The sequence below is a fragment of the Lissotriton vulgaris genome, chromosome 12 (assembly GCF_964263255.1).
Source record: "Lissotriton vulgaris chromosome 12, aLisVul1.2, whole genome shotgun sequence".
NCBI classification, from domain to species: domain Eukaryota; kingdom Metazoa; phylum Chordata; class Amphibia; order Caudata; family Salamandridae; genus Lissotriton; species Lissotriton vulgaris.
The window spans coordinates 799,276,287-799,298,033 of NC_141700.1; the positions used below are offsets into that span (position 1 = coordinate 799,276,287).

The following is a 21,747-nucleotide window of genomic DNA, read 5'->3' on the forward strand; positions in this document are numbered from 1 at the left end:
TGGGGCCCATTGTCAGTTTTTATTAGGGATGGCAGCCCATCGCAGATGTTTTCTCTAGTAAGAGGCACACCTGTGGAACGCCATGGAGCGAGTCAGTTCAATCCCAGGATATCTGGAAGTACCCGCCATCATCACTAGTGTCACCCAGCCATCCGGGAAACTCCCAAAGTCCATGCTTACATTGGTCCACGGTGTTTGGCCCAATTCTCCTGCCAGAACTGGACAGGATCCCACCACTTGCTATCTTCATGGGTCACACATTCTCTTCTCGCTCATCAACCGCACTGTCCATCCCTGGCCACCACAGCTTGCCCCTCAGTCTTGATTCTGTCTTCGCGGCTCCTTGGTGTCCTTGGTTTGTGAGATCTATGTCTTGAGCCCACAGCGTCTGGGACTCTACGATGAGGCGCCATCTCGCAGCGGGCCACTCTCAGAAGCACGGAGTTTGTGTTGGATCCTCTAGATCTGAGTCATGACTAGGTTTTCTGGTTAAACCCACGTCTTCGCATCTTCGAAGAATCTCTTCCATTGATGGTATTTCATCACCTGTACAGCTTTCTGTATACAGATATCCGCACTTCTCGCTGTTTAGATCTTTTCCGGTATCAATGCTTTTGGACATGCTCCCTGCACCACCAGTCTGACGAAGGCTCCATTTGTTTATCCTCTTTCCTCCTCTTCCGTTTGACGGTTCAGTGAGCCTGGTCAAATAATCCACCTGGTGACTGATCCCCAGTCTGTAGACCACAGTGAAGTTTTGGTGTTAGAGCTGGAAGGCCTAATGTTCTATCCACGGCATATGGTGTTGAAAGGTTCCGGTGAACAGCGGTATTAGCGGTTTGTGAACCATCACCACTTGGAAGTCTCACCTATTGAGGTGGCGGAAACCCCATAAGATAGCCAAGGCTTCTCTCCCTATTTAGGCGCAGTGGATTTTGGTATCCATTAAAACACGACTCACATATGCAAAGCGTACCCATTCTCCATGCCTTTCTTCTTGTTCATTGAGTCAAAACAAACCCCCACCCACCCCACTGGGCTGGCGTCCATGATGAGCTCAGTGTTGCGTCTTGTGTTAAAGCTTTAAATTGTGGCATCCCTAAGGAGAGCATTCTTTATCCGTAAGTGTGCCCTGTTTGCTTATGTTGTTCAATTCCTACCTACGATGTCCTTTGTCACTGTGCCTAGAGGTTCCGAAAGGGTGGCCAAGTTGGGCACGAACCACCCACAGTAAGACTGTTTTAGGGTGTCAACACGGAGTCTGTCTTAGGGTGTCAACACGGAGTCTGTCTTTGGAAAAGACATAAACAAAAACCTCAATCTATGACTGAAACAAGCATTGAAAATGCAATAGGTCTCACCTTTGATTAAGTTAAAACCATTTGCTTTGCTAATGGTATTATATAGCAAAGCAAATTGCTTTAACTTAATGAATGGCGAGACTTATTGCATTTTTAATGCTTGTTAGCCAAGTCAGGAAGACTGGGATTGGAGATCAGTATAGCTGCCTTCTATGTCTAGCAGACCTGCCATCAATGTTTGTGTACCTCTTTATTCTCCCGTGTCATTCATTGCTTTACACCAACTTCAAAACCAGTGTTGGTTATGGCCAATGAATATGGAATTTGTAAGGAGCCTGCGTGGCCAAGAGATTGAGGAAGCCAAACCCCAATAATCACCTGAACCCCAAAAATGTTACTAATATGATTCAGCTCCAGAGTCTCCAGTTGATCTAGGGGTTAGAGACTACACTCCTCATCAGAAATCACAATCTAGCAGAGTTAAACAGAATAAAATATTAGCCGCATAAAGGACTGGGTTCTAGAGTAAAAACAGAGCAAAACAAACATTTATTACAGGATAACGAAAATGTGGTACAGAGAAACAAATGCATGAATCTCCATGAAGGCTCCACCTCAGAAGTACAGTACATTACAAAATCATAACCATAGATAATCCCTAGTTAGACAGTCTAAAAAAAGGAAAAAATTCAACAGTTGACTCATAAAAAGCAGAGACAGCATGACAAGTCGCCTACAAGGAAAATGGCAAAAGAAAACCCACAATAAGAGAAGTCTTCCATTTGCTTCCTCAACAAGTACACTCTGGAGATGTACCATAGAAATTAAATATTTCGTAAATATGGCTCATAGAACTAACACCAACATGTCTTTGGTGGAAGACCTTGTAAATTATACTTTGTGTACATCACGGAAGACTCATTCAGAATACAAGCTTTCTAATAAATGTACGTGCTATTCTGTGGAAGTCATTCACTTGATTCTCTACAGAAACAAGGGAAGGGGTGGTTTTGCAGCAGGTCAGAGTCAGAGGGGGAATGAGCAGCAGAAGTTGAACCGAAAACTAAAAACTACATCCATTTAATAATAATGGAATCTATACTACTATTATAAAGAGAGAACACAAACCTTTGAGCCGGGTAAACTCGGGAACCACAGCACCAATCCACACACCCGATACATCGTTGAAAATGTCAGGTGGTGCAGATGCACATAGGCTATATAAAATAAAAATTAAACGTAAATTAAAAAATTTAACTTAAAAAAAATGTAGTCCCCTGGAAGTAGCGCCGGCCGCGACGTAGCGCTGGAAGCGACGTAGCGCTGGGCGCGACGTGCGTGATGACAAGGGAGAGCGGCGGACATGAGCGGCAGACAGGCAGGGAGGAGCGGTGGACAGGCCGGGAGGAGCGGTGACGAGCGGCGAGGAGCGGCGGTGAAGTCAGGAGCACCGGCTCAGGTAAGGTAAAAGGACACGTAAAATGTCGGGGCGGGAGGGGGTCGGGGGCGGGAGGTGGCTCCGGGACACGGACAATGTCGGGGCGGGTGGGGGCCGGGGCGGGCGGTTTGCCCTGAAACCTCATTGCCCCCGGACAACGTCGGGGCGGGCTGCTAGTATAACATAAAAATATGGAATATCTATTAATAACATTATTTGAAGTTCTAAGTTGCCTAGTTAAATCGTTTCAGTTTCAATCCCTTCTGTTTATCAGTTACAGCTATGCATCATTAAAATATTTCAATAATAATTTTCACGCAATATTTCCATATTATCATAAACGCTATAAAAATACTCAAACACTTTAAATTTGAAGAAGTAACTGAAGATCTGGTCCTCATAGGAAGAACAAAGTTTAGGATCCTGTTAGGATTGAGACGTCATAGATAAATCGGACTGTAGAGTATTATTGTGAATGTGCAGTATTAATGCCTTCACCTCAAAGCATGCATGGTGCATAACAGTGTACATTCTGCTGTGTGCTCAAGACCAAAGCCTTCATCTCTCAATGCCACTCACGTGGGCCCTCAAACCTACACCAGTATCCCCATTGCCTTATCCCATTATCAATCGTCCTATTTGCCCTATTGCCTCACAACTCTTCATCTTTATCCCCCTAGCTACCTCCTCAATCACCCAGCATAACACCTCCCTCACTTCACACCCATCACCTTAACTTCTCCCTGGTGTCACCACTCCAAGTGTCACCCACACTTTTCACTCACCTCTTTCCCCTTCCTCCTGCTCCTCCTCCTGCTGCAGCACTCTTAGGGCCCCGGGCTCGGTGTTCTCAAGCACAGCCCGAAGCTCAGGGTAGGTGTCCCGCTCCTTCAGACTGAGAGTATACAGCAACCACTCCAGCAGTAGGCCCCCACTTGCCGTTTCCAGCTCCCACCGCTCTCACCCGCTTAAGGCCCCGCGTTCCTCCAGCGCCGCCAGTGAGCAGTGAGGCTCAGTCAACGCAGCCGAGAGCTGCGGTAGGCAGCGGACAAGCAGAGCCTGGCGCGCCGGTTCCATGGCTGGTGAGGGATCCTGTTTCTTATAATGGGTGTCACCAGCCCGGCGCCCCTCCTGCACCCTCCTCACAGCTACACTCAGGCCGTCTCATTCCGTCGCCGGTATCCAGACTCCCACCCCTTCAGCTCGGTCGTGTTTGTAAACAACGTATGCAGCCGTATGATTCGAGCCAGCACAGTAGACCTCCGCCGGTACTGCGATTGCTACTCCTTACTCTCTCTCGCCGCATTCTTACCTAGTACATCCCAAGTTCCCACAGTACAAAACGGCGATGAAAACTAGACCACTAAATGAGTACGCAAACAATCGTCAGCCATGTTGGGAGTAGGTGAACAAACTTGAAGAAGTGATATTTCTGTAATATGGTATAGACGTTTTTTTCAACAATGGATTTCCAACATGGCTACTGAAGGAACAACTGCGGACTAGTTTTCAAGACGTCCCGTACTTCCATCCACCAATGCCTTGCCAAACTTCGTCCAAGCAGCTGGTAGGCTGTACTATTCCTGGCTTCAACATCGCTGACCTCGCTGGTTTCTGTCAGTCATAATGACTTGTTCCCAGGGTAGAACCTCCGTTAGTAACTACGGTGCTTCGTGCCCGTCACGTGTACAGCCTAGGAACGGCGGAGCATTTTCCAGGGACTAATTTTTAATACATGGGAAAACACAGTTAAAGTAAACAACTACAAAAATGCCGACCTTACCCCAGGAAGAAAATTAACTGATCAAAGAGGCAGGGCTTTAAGATGAACAAGCGCTCGGAACAAGTGCTCGGCATGACGTAGACTTTCCTCTTTTAGAGCTCAGCCGGACTTCCTGCTGGCGTAAAAGGTTTATTATCTTCTTTATGGGGCCATCTGTTTGGACCCATAAAGAAGATAAGAAACCTTTTACGCCAGCAGTAAGTGAAGCGAGCCAGTCTGAATGGGACGGCTCTGAAAGAGAAAAGTGTACGTCAGAGGAAGCTCTTTTCCAATGGCTGGCCACCGTTTACAGTAAACGGTGACGCCAGCCAATGGAAAAGAGGGGCGGGGCTTAACCCCGCTAGTGAAACGTACCTCTAAAAGATAAAATCTCGCCAGCGAGACTTCGCATGTGCGCAGCCTACGCTAGCCGAGACCTAAAAAGGAGCACTTCTGTCAGTGGAGGGTGAGTCCAAAGTCTGTGAGCCTTTGGAGCATGGCTTTGAGTTGGCGGTGGTGTTCAACCAACATGGTTAAATTGATAAGGATATTGTCACATGTTTAACACTTACAAGCCTGACAGAAACCCTCTTTTTGCATTTTGGAACACCTCGGCTGCCGAGGATATTCCAAAGTTTAAGTGCTGGTACAGTCTTAGTCCGAGGTTTGTAGAAAATATGGTGATATACAGGATAGTTGGATCAAGCTCCCTCTGGTGGTCTCCTGCATAAACTGGTTCTCTCTCTCGGGCCCCTGGGTCCTCAAAAGGAACATAGGGGCATATTACCAAGGAGGGCGATAGGCGAATATCGCCGCGTTAGTGGCCGTTTTCGAACGCTAAGCGGCGATAATTTTATCACCCTATTAACAAGCTGTCGCTAACAGCAGTTAGCGACAGCTTTTAGGCGATAGCAAGCGGATTGGGGCCCACTTTGCATGTCAGCGATATTTATCGCTAATTTATTTATTTCTGGCGATTTTTAGAGCGCGCAAATACCCTGGGGTGTCTCGGCGCTGTAGTTGCAGAACTCTCCGGAGGGGGGGGGGATTAGGCAGGGAACAACCATGTCTTTAGTTGCTTTCTGAAGTTAAGAAGGGTCGGAGCGCTCTTGATGTTTAGAGGAAGTGCGTTCCACATTTTGGCCGTGGCCACAGCAAAGCGTTTGTCGCCCCAGTTGGCCCTTCTTGTACGAGGGACCATGAGTAGGTGCGCTGAGGATGACCGCAGAGTTCTAGTATGTTCAAGCGGTCGGAAGGCTTTTCTTAAGAATAAGGGTCCTTGATCGTGAATGGCCTTATATGCAATGCATAAAGCCTTAAACTTGATGCGGCAAAGTAATGACATGCAAAGTGGGCATACCCAACCCGTTAGTGACTGACAGCAGTCGCTAACGTCGCTATCGCTTATTAGCAAGGCAGGCGTAGCGATGGAAATATTTGCGCTAAGTGCGAATATCTCCAAATACTAGCACCGGCCCAGACCAGTTCTTAGCCATGTTATCCAATGGGAGGTGGTTAACATGGCTAAGAGCATTTCATCGCTAATGCCTGAATATCGCTGTATTCTCAGCGATATTCACGCATTTAGCTGCTGTCGCCTGGATTTTTATCGCTTTTGAGATAAACCTTGCTAATAGCAAGTTATCTCAGTGATAAAAACCGGTGATGCGCAGAGATAAAAATATTGCCGCTAACCCTACTTAGCGATAAGTATCGCTATTTGTTGGTAATATGCCCCATAATGTGTAATGGGCTGGCCCTCAGCTTTGGGATCTAGAGTACTCAAAGGGAGTGTAATGTGCAATGGGCTGATCTCACCATTGGGACCCAGAGTCCTCAAAAGGAACATAATGTGTAATGGAATGGTCTTTGTAGGAAGCTGGCTCTGTATATACTATACCAATGTGAGGTATAGTGTTCACATGGTCCAGTGGAACACCAAAGGTAGGCAGAGGTAAAGTTAGATAGCATCGTCATCTCTATTTGTGGTAGTGTGGGCGAGCAGTAAGGCTTTATCAGAGGACAGTGTTAAGCATTTGTTGTACACACTCAGCAAATGCATTCACTCACTCAAAGACTGAACTTCAGACCAATTGGTTTTGTATAAAAATATTCTTTTAGTTATTTCATTTTCTAGAACCAAGCAGGCCTGGCACAGGTAAGCGATAAGTACTTTACAGTAGTAATGCAGTTGTTACACAGTTTGAAAATGCAATTGTAAATGTACTTTGATTTGATGACAGAAGTGTTACTGATAATGCAGCGCTTTTCAGAATACAGTACATAGACTTTGTATAGGATTTTCAGTAAAATGACCAGTAGATTACTTTGCAGATTACTTTTCTTACACAGTGAGTATACTCAGATACTGCACTGGGACATTTCCTGTAAACAGGTGAGTAGAAGCCTTTTTGGTATTTAGTACAATTTTAAAAGGATTCCTTTGGTTTCCCAACTCCACACTTGGAAACCTTTCACAGAAAAACAGTCAACGTTATCCTATGGAGGACAATAGTGTTATCGGTTAACAGGTAAGTACCTTGTTGTGGGAGTTGGTATTCTGGGGTTAGATTCAGGGGTTCCCCAGGGTCAAGGATGCACTCTTGTTACACCCTCAGCGTCACTAGGGCGGCAGGGTGCAGAGTGCTGAGGCCCAATGTTATCCAATGGGGGATAGGGGGCCTCCGGTTGGTGCCTGCTTGCGATCAGCCACTGGGTTGTGGCAACAAAGCTCCTGGACTTAAGCTCAGAGCAAATGGGGGTTTAGGCCAGCGCAAAAGATGCACCCTCAGCGGAGCTGGGGCGGCCAGGTGCAGAGTGCTGTTTTGGTGCCCTGTAGCTTTTAAAGGGCAGTCTCCGGTTTCAAACACACTGCATGCAAGGTCTTCTGGGTGCGACCACCACTTGAAGAGGTAAGGTGGGATGCTGGGCGTTGGTTAGGCACCGTCGCTTTGGCCACCCAAGGCCATGGGGCGTCGGGTGGAAGGGTGGCCTTTTAGGGTCGGATCTTCTTACCACCTCCTGGTCGCAGTTGGGAGGACCTTCCGGTTTGAGGCTGCAGGAGGCTTGAGGCAGGTCAGGGATCAACGGATCTTGGGTCCGGATCGCTGGGGAGACCTTGTCTTGGTGTTGTGCCACTCGTACTCGGGACGTGGGGACGTGGGCGTAAGGTGCAGAGTGGGGCAGACCCGTGGATCCTTGCGGAGCTGGAGTCTGTTGATGAACAAATCCAGTGTTCACGGGAGACAGAGTCTTTGGGATGGAAGGCAGGCAGGTCCTCCGGGTTTCTCGAGGTTTTTGGCTGCAGGTCACACTGGGATTTCGTTGGAGCAGGTTCGAGGTGGGGAGAGGCCGGTAGGGCTGAGGCCAAGTCAGTGGGCGTCCTCCTCTTGTTAGGTTCGGCACGGCTGTTTGGTCCTTCTTTTTTTCTTCTTCTGGTTTCTTCTCTGACTTCTTGGTTCAGGGCTGCCCCCTAACTACTGTATTTAGGGGGCGTTTTAGGGATCTCGTTGTCTGGAGCCAATGGGCTACTGACCTTAGGGTGACTACACCCTTGGTGTGCTCACCCCACGTGGGGGAGTGGGCACAATCCCTAATCCTGATTGGGGAGTGCTTGCCATCTGCAAGATGATGGGCACTGAAGAGTGGGCTTTACCTCGCCTCCCCCACCTGAAGGGTGGAGTTGGCAGAGGTGGGCACACCTTCTGGGCTGGCTAATTGTTCCCGCCTGGGTTCCCACCGAAAAGGAGGGGATACAGATATGGGGGGGCCTGCTCCTGATAGCAGGAGAGGCTGGGTCGCATTACAAAGGCAGCCAAGCCTTTGAAGCTCCCCTGCCACAGATGGCTCTTCCAGGCCTGGGGGAGGTGTGAACACCTCTGCCCAGGAAAGGCTTTGTTTCTGGGCTCAGGGAGCGAAGGCTCCCACCCTAGGGGCCCAGAAACATGTCTGGTGTGTACCAATCAGGGAACTCACCGGAGGCTGGTTGTTTTTCAGGCGGCATCTCTAAAATGCCCTCTGTGGTGCATTTTTCATTAAATCCCACTCTGGCATCAGTGTGTGTTTAATGTGCTGAGAGGTTTGATACCAAACTTCTCAGTCTTCAGTGCAGCCATTATGGTGCTGTGGAGTTCGTAATGACAAACTCCCAGCACCATATACTCTTAATGGCAGCACTGCACTTAGTGCCCAGGAATGGACCTGGGTATTGTAGGGGTACAGGGCTCATGCACCTGTACCCTCACCACTGGTATAGTGCACCCAGCTAGAGGGGTAGCTGATCTATGCCAGGGCAGTGGGTTGCAGGCTTGGCACACAGGGATGCGGGCCATGTCGACTCTTCACTTTGTCCTGCACCAAAACACACAGCCTGCACTGGCAGTGTGTGTGTGAAAAGGTACTTCCCTGCTCACAGTGCCCTTGGTACCCATGGTACCTTTTACAATGGACTTACATGTGGCCAGAGAGGTGCCAATTGGGGGTACAGGGTACAGTTTTGGAAAAAAAGAACACAGGCCCCGGGAACCGGATTGGCAGGGACCCAGGGCACATCAAGTCAAAGTGCACCAGTAGACTGGCAAAAAGTGTGTGTGTGTGGGGGGGGGGGGGAGGTTACAGCAACGGAAACCCAGGTTCCTACAGTCTTCACTCTTGGAATACAGAGTCCTCAAAAGGATCGTAATGTGTAACGTGTTATCGTCTGGTCCACACCCTTTGGACTCAGAATCCTCAAAGGGAGTGTAATCTGTAATGAGCTGGTCCTCACTGTGGGGACCCAAGAGTCCTAAAGGGAGCGTAATGTGTCACGGGGTGGTACTTACCATCGTGACCCGGAGTCCTCAGAGATCGGCTTGTCTTGATGTCTTGCTGACCACAAAGATGGATTAAACGGAAGGAAGACTTGATTAGTACTAGAAGGGAGGACATCAAGGACAAACCCACCAGCTAACACCCTGCTGCACGAATACGGCAAAAGTGTAGTAAGTGTTGCTCCAGGTGAGGTTGTTACCAAACCCTACACAAACCTCGACTTGCCTTCTTCTTCCAGAGCAGCAGCAGGCCCGTCCCAACCAGACTCAGGGCTGTCAGGAGTCCGCAGCTGGTTCTCAGAAAGACGTGTAGACCTCTACGCTGGTTCCTTACATACCCAGTGTCTGTAGAAAGAAAAGCAACGTGGGAGTTAGTCGACCTCCTATCCTCTCGAGAAGCTTCTGGGTGCATCAAAGCATTGAAAGCAGCGGCTGGTGTTTGTTGTACTCAAGTCAAGTAGGCATCATTCTATGTGACGGCCTCACTAGGACCTACAATCCAGAGGAAGGGAGGGAGCTATGCACCCTTCTGCTGGTTAATAATGACCTGTTTCACATTATGCATCCGAGTGCTGTCCAAATACTACATAAGCGAGGTCACATACTATAATGCCATTGTTAAAAAAAGGACAAATCCTTCCTTACTCGTGCAAACACTCCGAGTAGGGTGTACGCTTTGAGCTTGATAGAGAGGGGTACAGACCGCTATTACCTACCCCAAAACGTACACAAAGCCACACGCCACCACTGCGGACCAACAGTTGACCTAGAACTTTAGAATCATTTCTAGGCCTGTCTTCACCCCTGCACTAGCATTACTGGTGTGCTGTGGTTTGGTCTGGTGTGGGCTGGTGTGGACTGGTGTGCTGTGGTGTGCTGTTGTGTGCTGTGCTGTGGTGTGCTGTGGTGTGCTGTGGCGTGCTGTTGTGTGCTGTGCTGTGAATACAAACATGGGGTTTTTAGATTTTCAGAGTGATGAAGGGCGCTCTGCCTAGTGTGGACGCTAGTGTGTATTACTTGACAGGTTCAATGTGGTGCAAAAAGGTGAGCGGGAAAGACCCCCTTAACCGCTCAAAATAGGTTAGAAAACCAACCTATGGAACAAATAAAAACAGACCTATAAAACTTTAGGTCTTTAAACAGCCCTGAGGAGCAGCCCTGAGGAGTCGCAGTGATTTTGTTCCCACACGGTGAAACACGTGTCGGCCGGTTGTGGAACCAATAAAGTACTATTGATTTACTGTAACTGTTGTGTGCAAAGGCATTGTTGTTTTTTTTTGTGTGCTGTGCTGTGGTTTGCTCTGGTGTGCTCTGGTGTGGTGTGCTGTGGTATGCTGTGCTGTGGTTTGCAGTGATGTGCTGTGGCGTGCTGTGCTCTGGTGTGCTGTGGTGTGCTGTGGTGTGCTCCGGTGTGCTCTGGTGTGCTGTGGTTGCTGACTTTGGTGCTTGGAGACCTGGTTTCTAAATGGCTGCTTTCTCACTTGACCAAACAATTGTAGGATTCCACACAAGTAATATTTAAGGCCCTGCAAAGGCTTTTCCCTGGCAAAGTTTTGAGAAGTTCCTGATTTTTGCATTTCTCAAAGTTTCCTGGTATTTCTTTGCCTTAAGTCATTGAAAGATTGTCTACAATTTGCTAGATAAGCTTCAGCACCCAGGGATCATGTTCACAGTACGCCGACTTAGCCAAGGACAAAAAATGCATTCAGACTTTTTCTGCAAACTTACTGTTTGGGGAACTTTTATATTTTTATATGCTCAACAGTATTGCAAATGGCAAGAACAGTAGTTGTTTTTGTGGAGTTTATCTCATTCTAAACTAGTTTTGTGTTAAACAAGGAAATAAAGTGCTGCAAATGTGGCAAGGCATAAAACTTCACAAGCTTTGCAAAGCTGCTGAGTTTACGTTAAATCTTTATGTTGGCTGCTTTAGCTCCCCGTGTATAAAATTCAGAATTACAGCCAGATTTTTCTGACCATTCTATGGCAGTAGTTCCCAAACTTTTCAGAACCACGACCCACTTTTTAGAACGACAAACGTTTGCGACCCGCCTACCTTAAATGGACATGACGAGGGGCAATTCTTGAATGTAACTAAAGCATGGTGTGGTACCGCACTCTCATTTACAGACAGCAAATTCTTTATTGACGTGGTCACTTACTTTACACACACTTACTTACAGTTTACTGGTAAAACTACAAATGATGTGTGGGAATCGGGTTTCTGTCAATATGTATCATTTGCGCATCACCAAGTAAAGTGTCTTGATCTGTTTTGTTCCAATTAAAAACTCTGTTTTCATCACACTTCAGAATTATAAAAATAGTGTGCTTTATTTTGACTTTTCATAACTGCTGAATGAATACAGTCCAGTAGTCGCGGAATGGATGTCCGTAAGCCGTCTGAAGCTTAATGGGGATAAAACTGAAGTGAAGTGGAGCACAGCAAACCTACTGAAGGCGGCTTCCTTTAGGCGGGCGCCTGGGAGGCAGAAGTGTCTTTAGAGCCACAGCTTCACCGTGGAACCGCCTGCCTCCAGACCTCAAATTTGCACCCACACTCTTGACGTTGAGGAAGAACCTTAGAACCTGGCTGTTCAACCAGTGATCCCTTAGGACTTGACCCTCATCTGCTTTTTCTTAACTACTCAGCGTCAAGACGCCTCCGGGTATTCGTGCGCTTTATAAGATTTTTCATTCATTCATGGTGGTTGGCAATGACTTCAACCGCCGGTCCATGATGTTCTGCCGGACTCCCTAAGCAGCCGACTCCCTCCAAAACGACAGTAAAAAATCTGCGTATTTGGCTGGAGAACAAACTTGCCTTGGAAGTACAAGTACGGACAACAGCAGACAGTTGTATCAGAATCATGAGGACGCTTAGAAAAATCTCAGAGTTCCTACCTTTCTCATCGTGGAGACCTGCAGTCCAGGCACTAATTCGGTCACGTTTAGATTATGGCAACTCTCTCTGCTGTGGAAGTCCCCAATATGTGGCGAGAAGACTGCAGGTGGTGCAACATGTGTCGGCTCACCTCCTGCAAAGGATTCCTGAACACAAGTCTGCATCAGGCTCGCTAGCCCCCTTCCCTGACTAAGTGTTCAACAGAGGATCCAGTTTATGGTCTTTTGTATGGCTCATCAAACCCGCAGCTGTTACAACATCTGGTACAACCTTACAACCTCAATTGGACTCTGCAATCAACCGCTTCTTCTCAATGGGTGAACTCTACGGTCAAGAAGGCTAGAAACGCTGGTGGGTCCTTTGCCAATCTGGTCCCCAGATTAAGGGATCCCTTACGTGTGAAGATACGAAAGACCAATGAGGAGTTGAGATTTAGAAAAGCCTGAATCACGATGCTCACTCTTTTGAAAAGGATCCTGCTCTCTGCCTACTGAAGACCAGCAGTACTCATGCCCCTTTTTACGCATATCTAAAGCGGTTAAATGCTTGACTCAGCCAGGTGGATTTCTGAGGGACTGAAATCAGCCAATCTGGAACTACATCATACTGAGCGGAAATGGCGAAAAGACTATGCCCCGGAAAAGAGAACTATTTATAAAAAGCATCAGAAGGATTATAAGGTGCTGTTTTGCCGGCAACGTCATCCATTTTTACTAACAAGATACTTAAATCCATGAATAAATCAGAGGAAAGTTTTAAAATTTAGTCAGAATTATCCACCTCCCCCATTTCCTCTTCCCAGAATTTCTGTGATATGTTAAACTCATTTTTGTTGAAAATATTAAAACCATAAAGAACAGCATCCCCGCTAGCAAGGACAATACATTTATTAAATTGGAGGATAGGAACCCTTCTATTAGTGAAGAACATCTTTGCGAGCTACTGTTTGAGGCCAAGTCAGGCTCCCAAAATGACCCTTGTCCACTTGGGGCTCCTAATTTTTCTTCCCTGTAATTGCTGGCCCCGCATTACCTTAACTTAACTCTTCCTTATCACAAGTATGTGTGCCGAGACCCTTCAAGGGCGCAGTTGTAATCCCTCTCCAGAAGAAATCTAGTGAAGACCCTTTAATGTTGAAAAATTGTTGCCTTATTTCTCTTTTGCCTTTTTGGGCAAAATTATTAGAAACTCATGGAGCACAGTGTCTTTGTTCTCACTTATAGGAGACACAATTCTTAGACTTGTGTCAAGCTGGCTTTCGACCTGCACATTCCACTGAGGAGGTTATCTTGTCAGCGGTAGAGGATATGCGGCAGGAGTGTGATGTCAGTTCTGCTTCGGCGTTGGTTCTCCTGGATCTGTCGGCTGCTTTCGACACAGTCAACCATATATATTGGTGGATTGTAGAAGCCGCTGGGGTTTGCAGTTCTGCACTAAAATGGATTAAATCCTTCCTGGACAATCGAACCCGGTCAGTCAGGCCTGCCCCTTTTAGGGAACTAGAAGTACTTATGGATTGCGGGGTACCACAAGACTCCTCTGTATCCAGCACCTTTTTGACATCTATATCAGTCCCTTCAACTAAGCATTAAGAAATATGAACTGCACAATTTACAACTAGGCAGACGATCTGCTCTTCAGACTTGATGGCTCTTCGGCCGCCAAGGACAACTTTCATAGCACTGTGCATTTCATCCGTGATTGGATGAATATCAATTATCTCCATGCGGATAAAACTGAGACCGTCATCACGAGCAGTAAAATGCTCGACTGGAATGACTCCTTTTTGCCTATCGACATGGGGGATCAGCCATCCCCAAAGACATCGGCTAAAAATCTAGAAGCCACCATTGACGATGAGTTATCCTTAAGATCTCGGTTAGGGGGAGTAATCTCTTCTTGTTTCTGATCTCTGCGAAGGATTAAAAAAATAGGCAGATTCCTTGCCTTCGAAGCCCTGACCCAAGTGGCCATGGCTTCGGTTCATTCTCGTCTTGACTATGCCAACTCTTTCTATATCAGATCACCTAAATTTCTACTTTCCAGACTTCAGATTGTCCCGAATGAAGCAGCATGTCTTACCCATAGACACCGTCACATTCCTCCTCTTTCGAGAGACCCTCAGTGGCTCCCTTTGGAGCAAAAGATTATCTTTAAAACATGTTATATCACTTTTAAGGTTCTTGCAGAGGAATGTCCCTCTTTTATAAACTCTACATTTAAGAAACATATTCTGAGTCGGAGGCTTCGCTCTTCTTCACAGAATCTTCTGTCCATCCCGAAGTACAAAATAAAGAGGACGGGCGACATCAGCTTCTCTGTGCTTGTTCCGCGGATCTGGAACCCCTTTCCTCCCATAATAAGGATGGATCTGAGCTACTTGAAGTTCAGACGGGTGCTAAAGACCTGGTTATTTCGGCCATGGTATAACTAGTGCAATCTCTTGATATCGTTTTTTATTTGTGTTCCTTCTCTGTACCTTAGCGCCACGAAACCTTGTTGTGCACATGCGCTTCACAAGGTCCCATAACATAACATAAGATAACATACTATCCAGGACATAGCTGATTGTGTCAAATACAACCAATATTACATTCAGGAGAAAACAAGCCTGCATTTACCCACTTGTTGTAATAAAAGTGGCGCCTCTTTTATTCTGCACCTTCCAGCTGTGCTTTAAAGTGAGTCTTCTGTTTTAAATGTTATGCTTTGAAATCTGTCTTTGGCATTAGGAGTATTTGGGAAACAACTGGTCCCATTAAAACAGCTTTGCAGAACAATATAGCAGATTTAATTTGATGTGCATGCCTTTCTAAGAGGCATTTTAGAAATTAAGGCAATGGACCCAAAAAGAGTAAGACAATCTTGGCAATTGTCCTAAGGCTTGAAGTAACTGCTGCTTTCAGAACACTGTGAATGAAATAAACCTATATTTGTATGAATAGTGAATCAGAGTGTTTTGTGACCAGGAAAGAATATGACCACCCTTTCTGAATATGACTGATTGATTACTTGTTCAGCATTATCTCCCCTCCTTGAAGCATCTTAGCGTTGAAGAAAAAAAGTACTAATGAATGAAAGGATGTCAGAAAGGAGCAGGACCATTGAAAAAAGTATATGAACAGAACAAGGAAGTTGGAAGAGCTTTCCAGGAGGAAACTTGGCGTTAGAAGCTGCAGAGAGGAATGGTCAATCCAGACGCTGTCGCCGAAGAACCGTAAGATCTTCCTCCAGCCCACGATAGATTGAACTGTTGGGCCTGCATCAGACACAGGAGACTAGAGAGCCAAGGTCTGGAGGTAGCATCCATGGAAAAGTATTACTGAGACAGGAAGGATGAAGACCTAGATGGCCCGGTGCATAAGGCAGCATGCCTTGAATGGATCCTCCAATACTTACAAACCAGTGTAGCTGTCTTCATGCATCGGAAATATCATTGCTTTCTTCAGACCTACTGGCTTCCTTGCAGAAAGGCTTTGGATTACTGTAAATTTAGCAGTGTGGAGGCAAGAAGTTCAATTAAAGGTGGTAATGTGAGTTTGTTTGTAGTAAGAGGTGAAGTTGGCACGGCACATGTTGGGTAGAAATAGGGAGATCTTACTCAACACATAAAGCATATTAAAACAGGAGGAAGAGCATGGCTTGACCTGCGCATTGACGGAAGCAGCAAAACACCTAAGGATATAACCTTCGATTCCGTTCTTGGGGATCGCCTCATAATGCTCCTCGGATATTATCAAGCTGGCGATGTTCCTTCCTGCCCACTAGCCGGATCTATGACAGAATTTCGACAGACAGAATTTCGACCTACACAAATATCGGCGTAATTATATCGATAGCAAAAATATCGACGCCCTATGTACAACATGGTAAGTACCAAAATATCGAAAATTTAATATCGATGTAAAAAATATCGTTGTTAAATATATCGATTTTTTTTATTTAAAATAACATAAAAAAACTGTAAATAATACATAATAATTACTTAAACATATTTAAATATATGTAATAATTGTTAAAAAAATAATAATACATATTTAATAAAAAAATAAAAACATCATATATAATATATAATTACTTAACAATAATTACTATTCCCACTCCAGTGGGTGCAACAGTAGGGAAAACTGACCCTGAACACTAAAAATACCCCTTTACCCAAAAACCTAAAACTGACCCTGAACCCTAAAAATACCCCTTTACCCATAAACTGAAAACTGACCCTGAACCCTAAAAATACCCCTTTACCCAAAAACTGAAAACTGACCCTGAACCCTAAAAATACCCCTTTACCCAAAAACTGAAAACTGACCCTGAACCCTAAAAATACCCCTTTACCCAAAAACTGAAAACTGACCCTGAACCCTAAACATACCCCTTTACCCAAAAACTGAAAACTGACCCTGAACCCTAAAAATACCCCTTTACCCAAAAACTGAAAACTGACCCTGAACCCTAAAAATACCCCTTTACCCAAAAACTGAAAACTGACCCTGAACCCTAAAAATACCCCTTTACCCAAAAACTGAAAACTGACCCTGAACCCTAAAAATACCCCTTTACCCATAAACTGAAAACTGACCCTGAACCCTAAAAATACCCCTTTACCAAAGAACTGAAAACTGACCCTGAACCCAAAAAATACCCCTTTACCCAAAAACTGAAAACTGACCCTGAACCCTAAAAATTCCCCTTTACCCAAAAACTGAAAACTGACCCTGAACCCTAAAAATACCCCTTTACCCATAAACTGAAAACTGACCCTGAACCCTAAAAATTCCCCTTTACCCAAAAACTGAAAACTGACCCTGAACCCTAAAAATACCCCTTTACCCAAAAACTGAAAACTGACCCTGAACCCTAAAAACACCCCTTTACCCAAAAACTGAAAACTGACCCTGAACCCTAAAAATACCCCTTTACCCAAAAACTGAAAACTGACCCTGAACCCTAAAAACACCCCTTTACCCAAAAACTGAAAACTGACCCTGAACCCTAAAAATACCCCTTTACCCAAAAACTGAAAACTGACCCTGAACCCTAAAAATACCCCTTTACCCAAAAACTGAAAACTGACCCTGAACCCTAAAAATACCCCTTTACCCAAAAACTGAAAACTGACCCTGAACCCTAAAAATACCCCTTTACCCAAAAACCGAAAACTGACCCTGAACCCTAAAAATACCCCTTTACCCATGAACTGAAAACTGACCCTGAACCCTAAAAATACCCCTTTACCCAAAAACCTAAAACTGACCCTGAACCCTAAAAATACCCCTTTACCCATAAACTGAAAACTGACCCTGAACCCTAAAAATACCCCTTTACCCAAAAACTGAAAACTGACCCTGAACCCTAAAAATACCCCTTTACCCAAAAACTGAAAACTGACCCTGAACCCTAAAAATACCCCTTTACCCAAAATTAATTAATATTACAAATAAATTACTTCCCACCCTATTCCCCTATAAACCCACAACCCGCTCCAGTAGTAAAACATATAATTTAGTTAAAAATACACATAAATTATCAATTAATTAATCAATTAATCAATTAAAATAAATCATTGCCAATTAATATTTAATTGCAAAATAAATTAATAATTGAAAAATAATTATTTAATTACAAATAAATTACTTCCCACCCTATTCCCCTATAAACCCACAACCCGCTGTGGTAGTAAAACATAATTTAGTTAAAAATATACATAAATTATCAATTAATTAATCAATTAATCAATTTAAATAAATAATTGCCAATTAATATTTAATTGCAAAATAAATTAATCATTGAAAAATTAATTATTTAATTACAAATAAATTACTTCCCACCCTATTCCCCTATAAACCCACAACCCGCTGTGGTAGTAAAACATATTATTTACTCTTATATATTTTTAAATTATAAAAACATATTAAACACATATTATAACAATTAATTTAAATACTTAACTTATATTTCTAACACATATTAGTAAATCGAAATTACTTACATCGATATATATGCTATCGATATTAGTAATTTCGATATTACTTACCTTAGGGTCGATATTCTGGCCATCGATATTCTGGACATCGATATTCTGTCCCATCGATATTAGCAACTCGATATAAGTGTAGGTCGAAATTAAAAACTCGATATTTTGACTGTTTACCCCACTAGCCGTAACTTGGTTTCATCACTGGTCAGTTTCAACGAGTTGGTGCTCATCCAGTGATGGTGGCTGGGTATGCACTCTGGTAGAATAGTTAGAGAACCCGGGGATGCTGATGAAGCGGCACGAAGAGTTGGCGTCATCCGTGTACATGAACTCTGATAATCTGTCAGAACTAGTCAACTGAGCCGGAGATCTTACGTAGACCCCAAAGAGCATGAACATCAACAATGATCCCTGTAGGACCCGCACTACATGGCATAACTACGAGACCAGGAAAAATCACTAACGCTATCACTGTGCAAGAAACCTCACCTCCCCGAGCCTAGAACTAACGATGGTGTGGTCACTGGTACCAAACACGACAAAATAACAAATAAGATGCTTGCCGGGTCCCGTTGTCCACAATCAATCATAGATCATCCAGTGTAGCTTCTGTATTCCTAGCCGGGTGCAGTCCAGGTGCCAAGGATACAGAATATCTCCCCATAAATGTTTTCAGCGGTAGGTGGCCACAATTACTTTTAGGATTGTGCCTAGTATAAGAAGTAAGGTGATTGGATGGATATTTGTCCAGGAATAAACTGCCTAAAGTGTCTGCCTTGAGAAGTGGAGTAATACCTTCTGTCGCCAGTTATACCAGCTCAATCCCATCAGAGAATGAAAGAATAAACATCTTGGCCAGACTGGAGACACCACCTGCTGCAAAGGACTGTAAAACAGTCACTGGACAGATGTCCTCTAGTGAGCTGGTATGATGCACAATTTACAACATGATGTTGCTGGGACGTCTGAAGATCCCTGATGTGCCGAAGTTTCACTGAGACCAGGGGAACAGGGATTCTAGAGGGTGGGTAGAGCATGGCCACAGATGAAGTCCTTAATTCAGGCCAGAGGTTGAGAAATGACACCTCCTCAGGAGAGGCACAAACCTGTGAAATCTTTTGCCAAAAGGAAACCGAGCGATAATGGCATTGAGTGACAGGCTGCGTCACCCAAATGGACAAGGACCTCACTCAGGGAGACTCACAATGCAGCACACATGGAAAGAGGACAACATGAGGAAAATTAACATATTTCTCCTCATTACGCCTCAGCTCGGGAGGAGTATAGATTCGATGCTTCTCGAGGTTTACGCCACTTTGTAAATCTGGGGCAGCGTCACATTCCATGAGTGTTGAGTATGAAAAGCCACGGCAACGCCCATGGAACGCCTCCCAGGCGTATGATTTCTGAGGCCACGCAACGCCATGCAGGGTGGCGTTGCCTGGCTTCATAACATCAAAAATGAGAGCCCTGCATCACGCATGCACCACTCTACGTGACACAGGCCCCTCAAAATAAGACTCAAGGTTTCCGCGACTTCATCACGTTTCGTAGGGAACGTTGTTCATTTACAGTCACACAACGGACTGAGCGGGGGGTGGTCAGGGGCGGAGACCCTTGGGCTGTAGATACGTTCAGGTACAGGGGGTTACTTTATGCACTTCATCAGCGCGGCAGGGTTTCTCCACCTTGCAGCACCCACAACAGATGTGCTAAGTGGTGTGACGGTTCTGCAATTCCCTGTCATCAGCCCCAATGAAAGTGTGATCAAGGTTTCAGATTCTTAATCCTCATCAGCCAGGCTATCTTGAATCCAGTGCATCGCTTTGTTCGCCCTAAGTGTGGCAGGGTATGCTCAGATGTGAGTCCCTTGCTCACTTGGCCATTGGCTGATGAGGATTATGAATTCGAAACCGGTCCCAGGATGCTTGTTTCCGGTCCAGGGAAGACATGGCTTGGCAGTTCGGGCTGCACTGTTCCCATGAGGCACAGGGTCAGACTGATTTGCATATGGCCATGTCTGAACTGGGGTGGCAGAGTGGGCTAAAGAACGGTGATGGATTAAACCCAGATCTCTTGACTGGGTGAGAGTGTCTGATTGATTCAGAAGCTCCGTCCATTACCACCCCCTTTTGTACCGCTTTTGGCCGCCATGAGTGTGGCAGGGTATGCTCAGACGCGAGTCCCTTGCTCACTTTGCCACTGGATTCAAGCAGGCCGGGCTGAAGAAGGCTGGAATGCCAGAAACCGGTCCTCGGAAGCTTGTTTCCGGTCCAGGGAAGACATGGCTTGGCAGTTCGGGCTGCACTGTTCCCATGAGGCACAGGGTCAGACTGATTTGCATACGGCCATGTCTGAACTGGGGTGGCTGAGTGAGCTAAAGAATGGTGATGGATTAAACCCAGATCAGTTGACTGGGGTGAGTGTTTGACTGGCTCAAACGCTCCGTCCATCACCCCCTTTTGTATTGTATAATTAGGGCTCCCTGTTTTCCATTTTTACAGATTTGTAGAGATAAATACAGACAGAAAACAATGTGTTTCTTGTCTCCATTTATTTTTAAAAGTAGAAAAATACAGAAAAATGTGCTTCTTGCGACCGACTCTCCGTGCTGTACTTCCTGAATTACAGGACAAGAGCTGAGCAGATAGGATCTGGGGCCTCTATTTTATTGTATAATGTTTTTACATGTTTGTACCCCATATGTTTTCCACCACCCCTTCCAAGTCTCTTGTATTCAACCTTCTAATCCTGTTAAGCGCTCTGATACCCTAACAGTTCAAGTTCGCGCTCTAAAAAAAACGCAAATAAAAAAATTATAATGAGATAGACAGCATGGGGACTTAAAAACCAGGATCAGATTTCCTTAAATACGGGCATATGTTCACATAAATTGGTATACAGATGCTAATATTCACATGTGTGTAGTCATATGTTATATTTGGCTGCTTAATTTACTAAACTCCGAAAAGCATCAAGGTAGGAGCGCATGTTATTTTGTTAAATAAATATGGAAATATACCATTATGGGCCAGATGTAGGTAATCCCAATTTACCTATTCTTAAATACCGAATTTTACCGATTCGGTATTTAAGAATAGGTAAATGGGATGTAGGCAATTACCGAATCAGTAAATACCGATTTGGTAAAAGGGGGAAAACATTGAAGGGTGGGAGGGTGTCACTTTGACACCCTGTTGCACCCCTCAATTGTGTATGGGTGCACATGAGGCACACATACATGCCCTAAGGGCATGTATGTCTGCCACATGGCACCTTTGAAAATGCACAGATTTGCATTTTCAAAGGTATTTGTTATTTGCCACCAACTTATAGTTGTTTGCAAATAACGAATCCTAAATGGGAAAAACACACATTTGAGTGCCCCTTACATTTTAGATTCGGTAATTTACAGATTCGGTATTTTTAAGAAAAGGTAATTTACCGAATTCTTAAATACCGATCCGGTAAATTACCGAATCTGAAATGTAGCCACCTACATATGAAAAGCTTAATTCCGGTCGGTAACGGCTGAAATTCAGTAATTTCGTCT

General features: G+C 45.1%; 1 protein-coding gene across 2 annotated transcripts in view; it reads right to left on the reverse strand.

The window, feature by feature from the left end:
- Positions 1-21,747, reverse strand: part of NFAM1 (NFAT activating protein with ITAM motif 1) — a 74,378-nt gene that overhangs the window by 31,767 nt on the left and 20,864 nt on the right. For both annotated transcript variants that reach the window (XM_086946213.1, XM_086946214.1), the window contains one exon: positions 9,536-9,654. In XM_086946213.1, the coding sequence (XP_086802339.1) occupies positions 9,536-9,654 (119 nt within the window). The remainder of the gene's footprint in view (positions 1-9,535; positions 9,655-21,747) is intronic.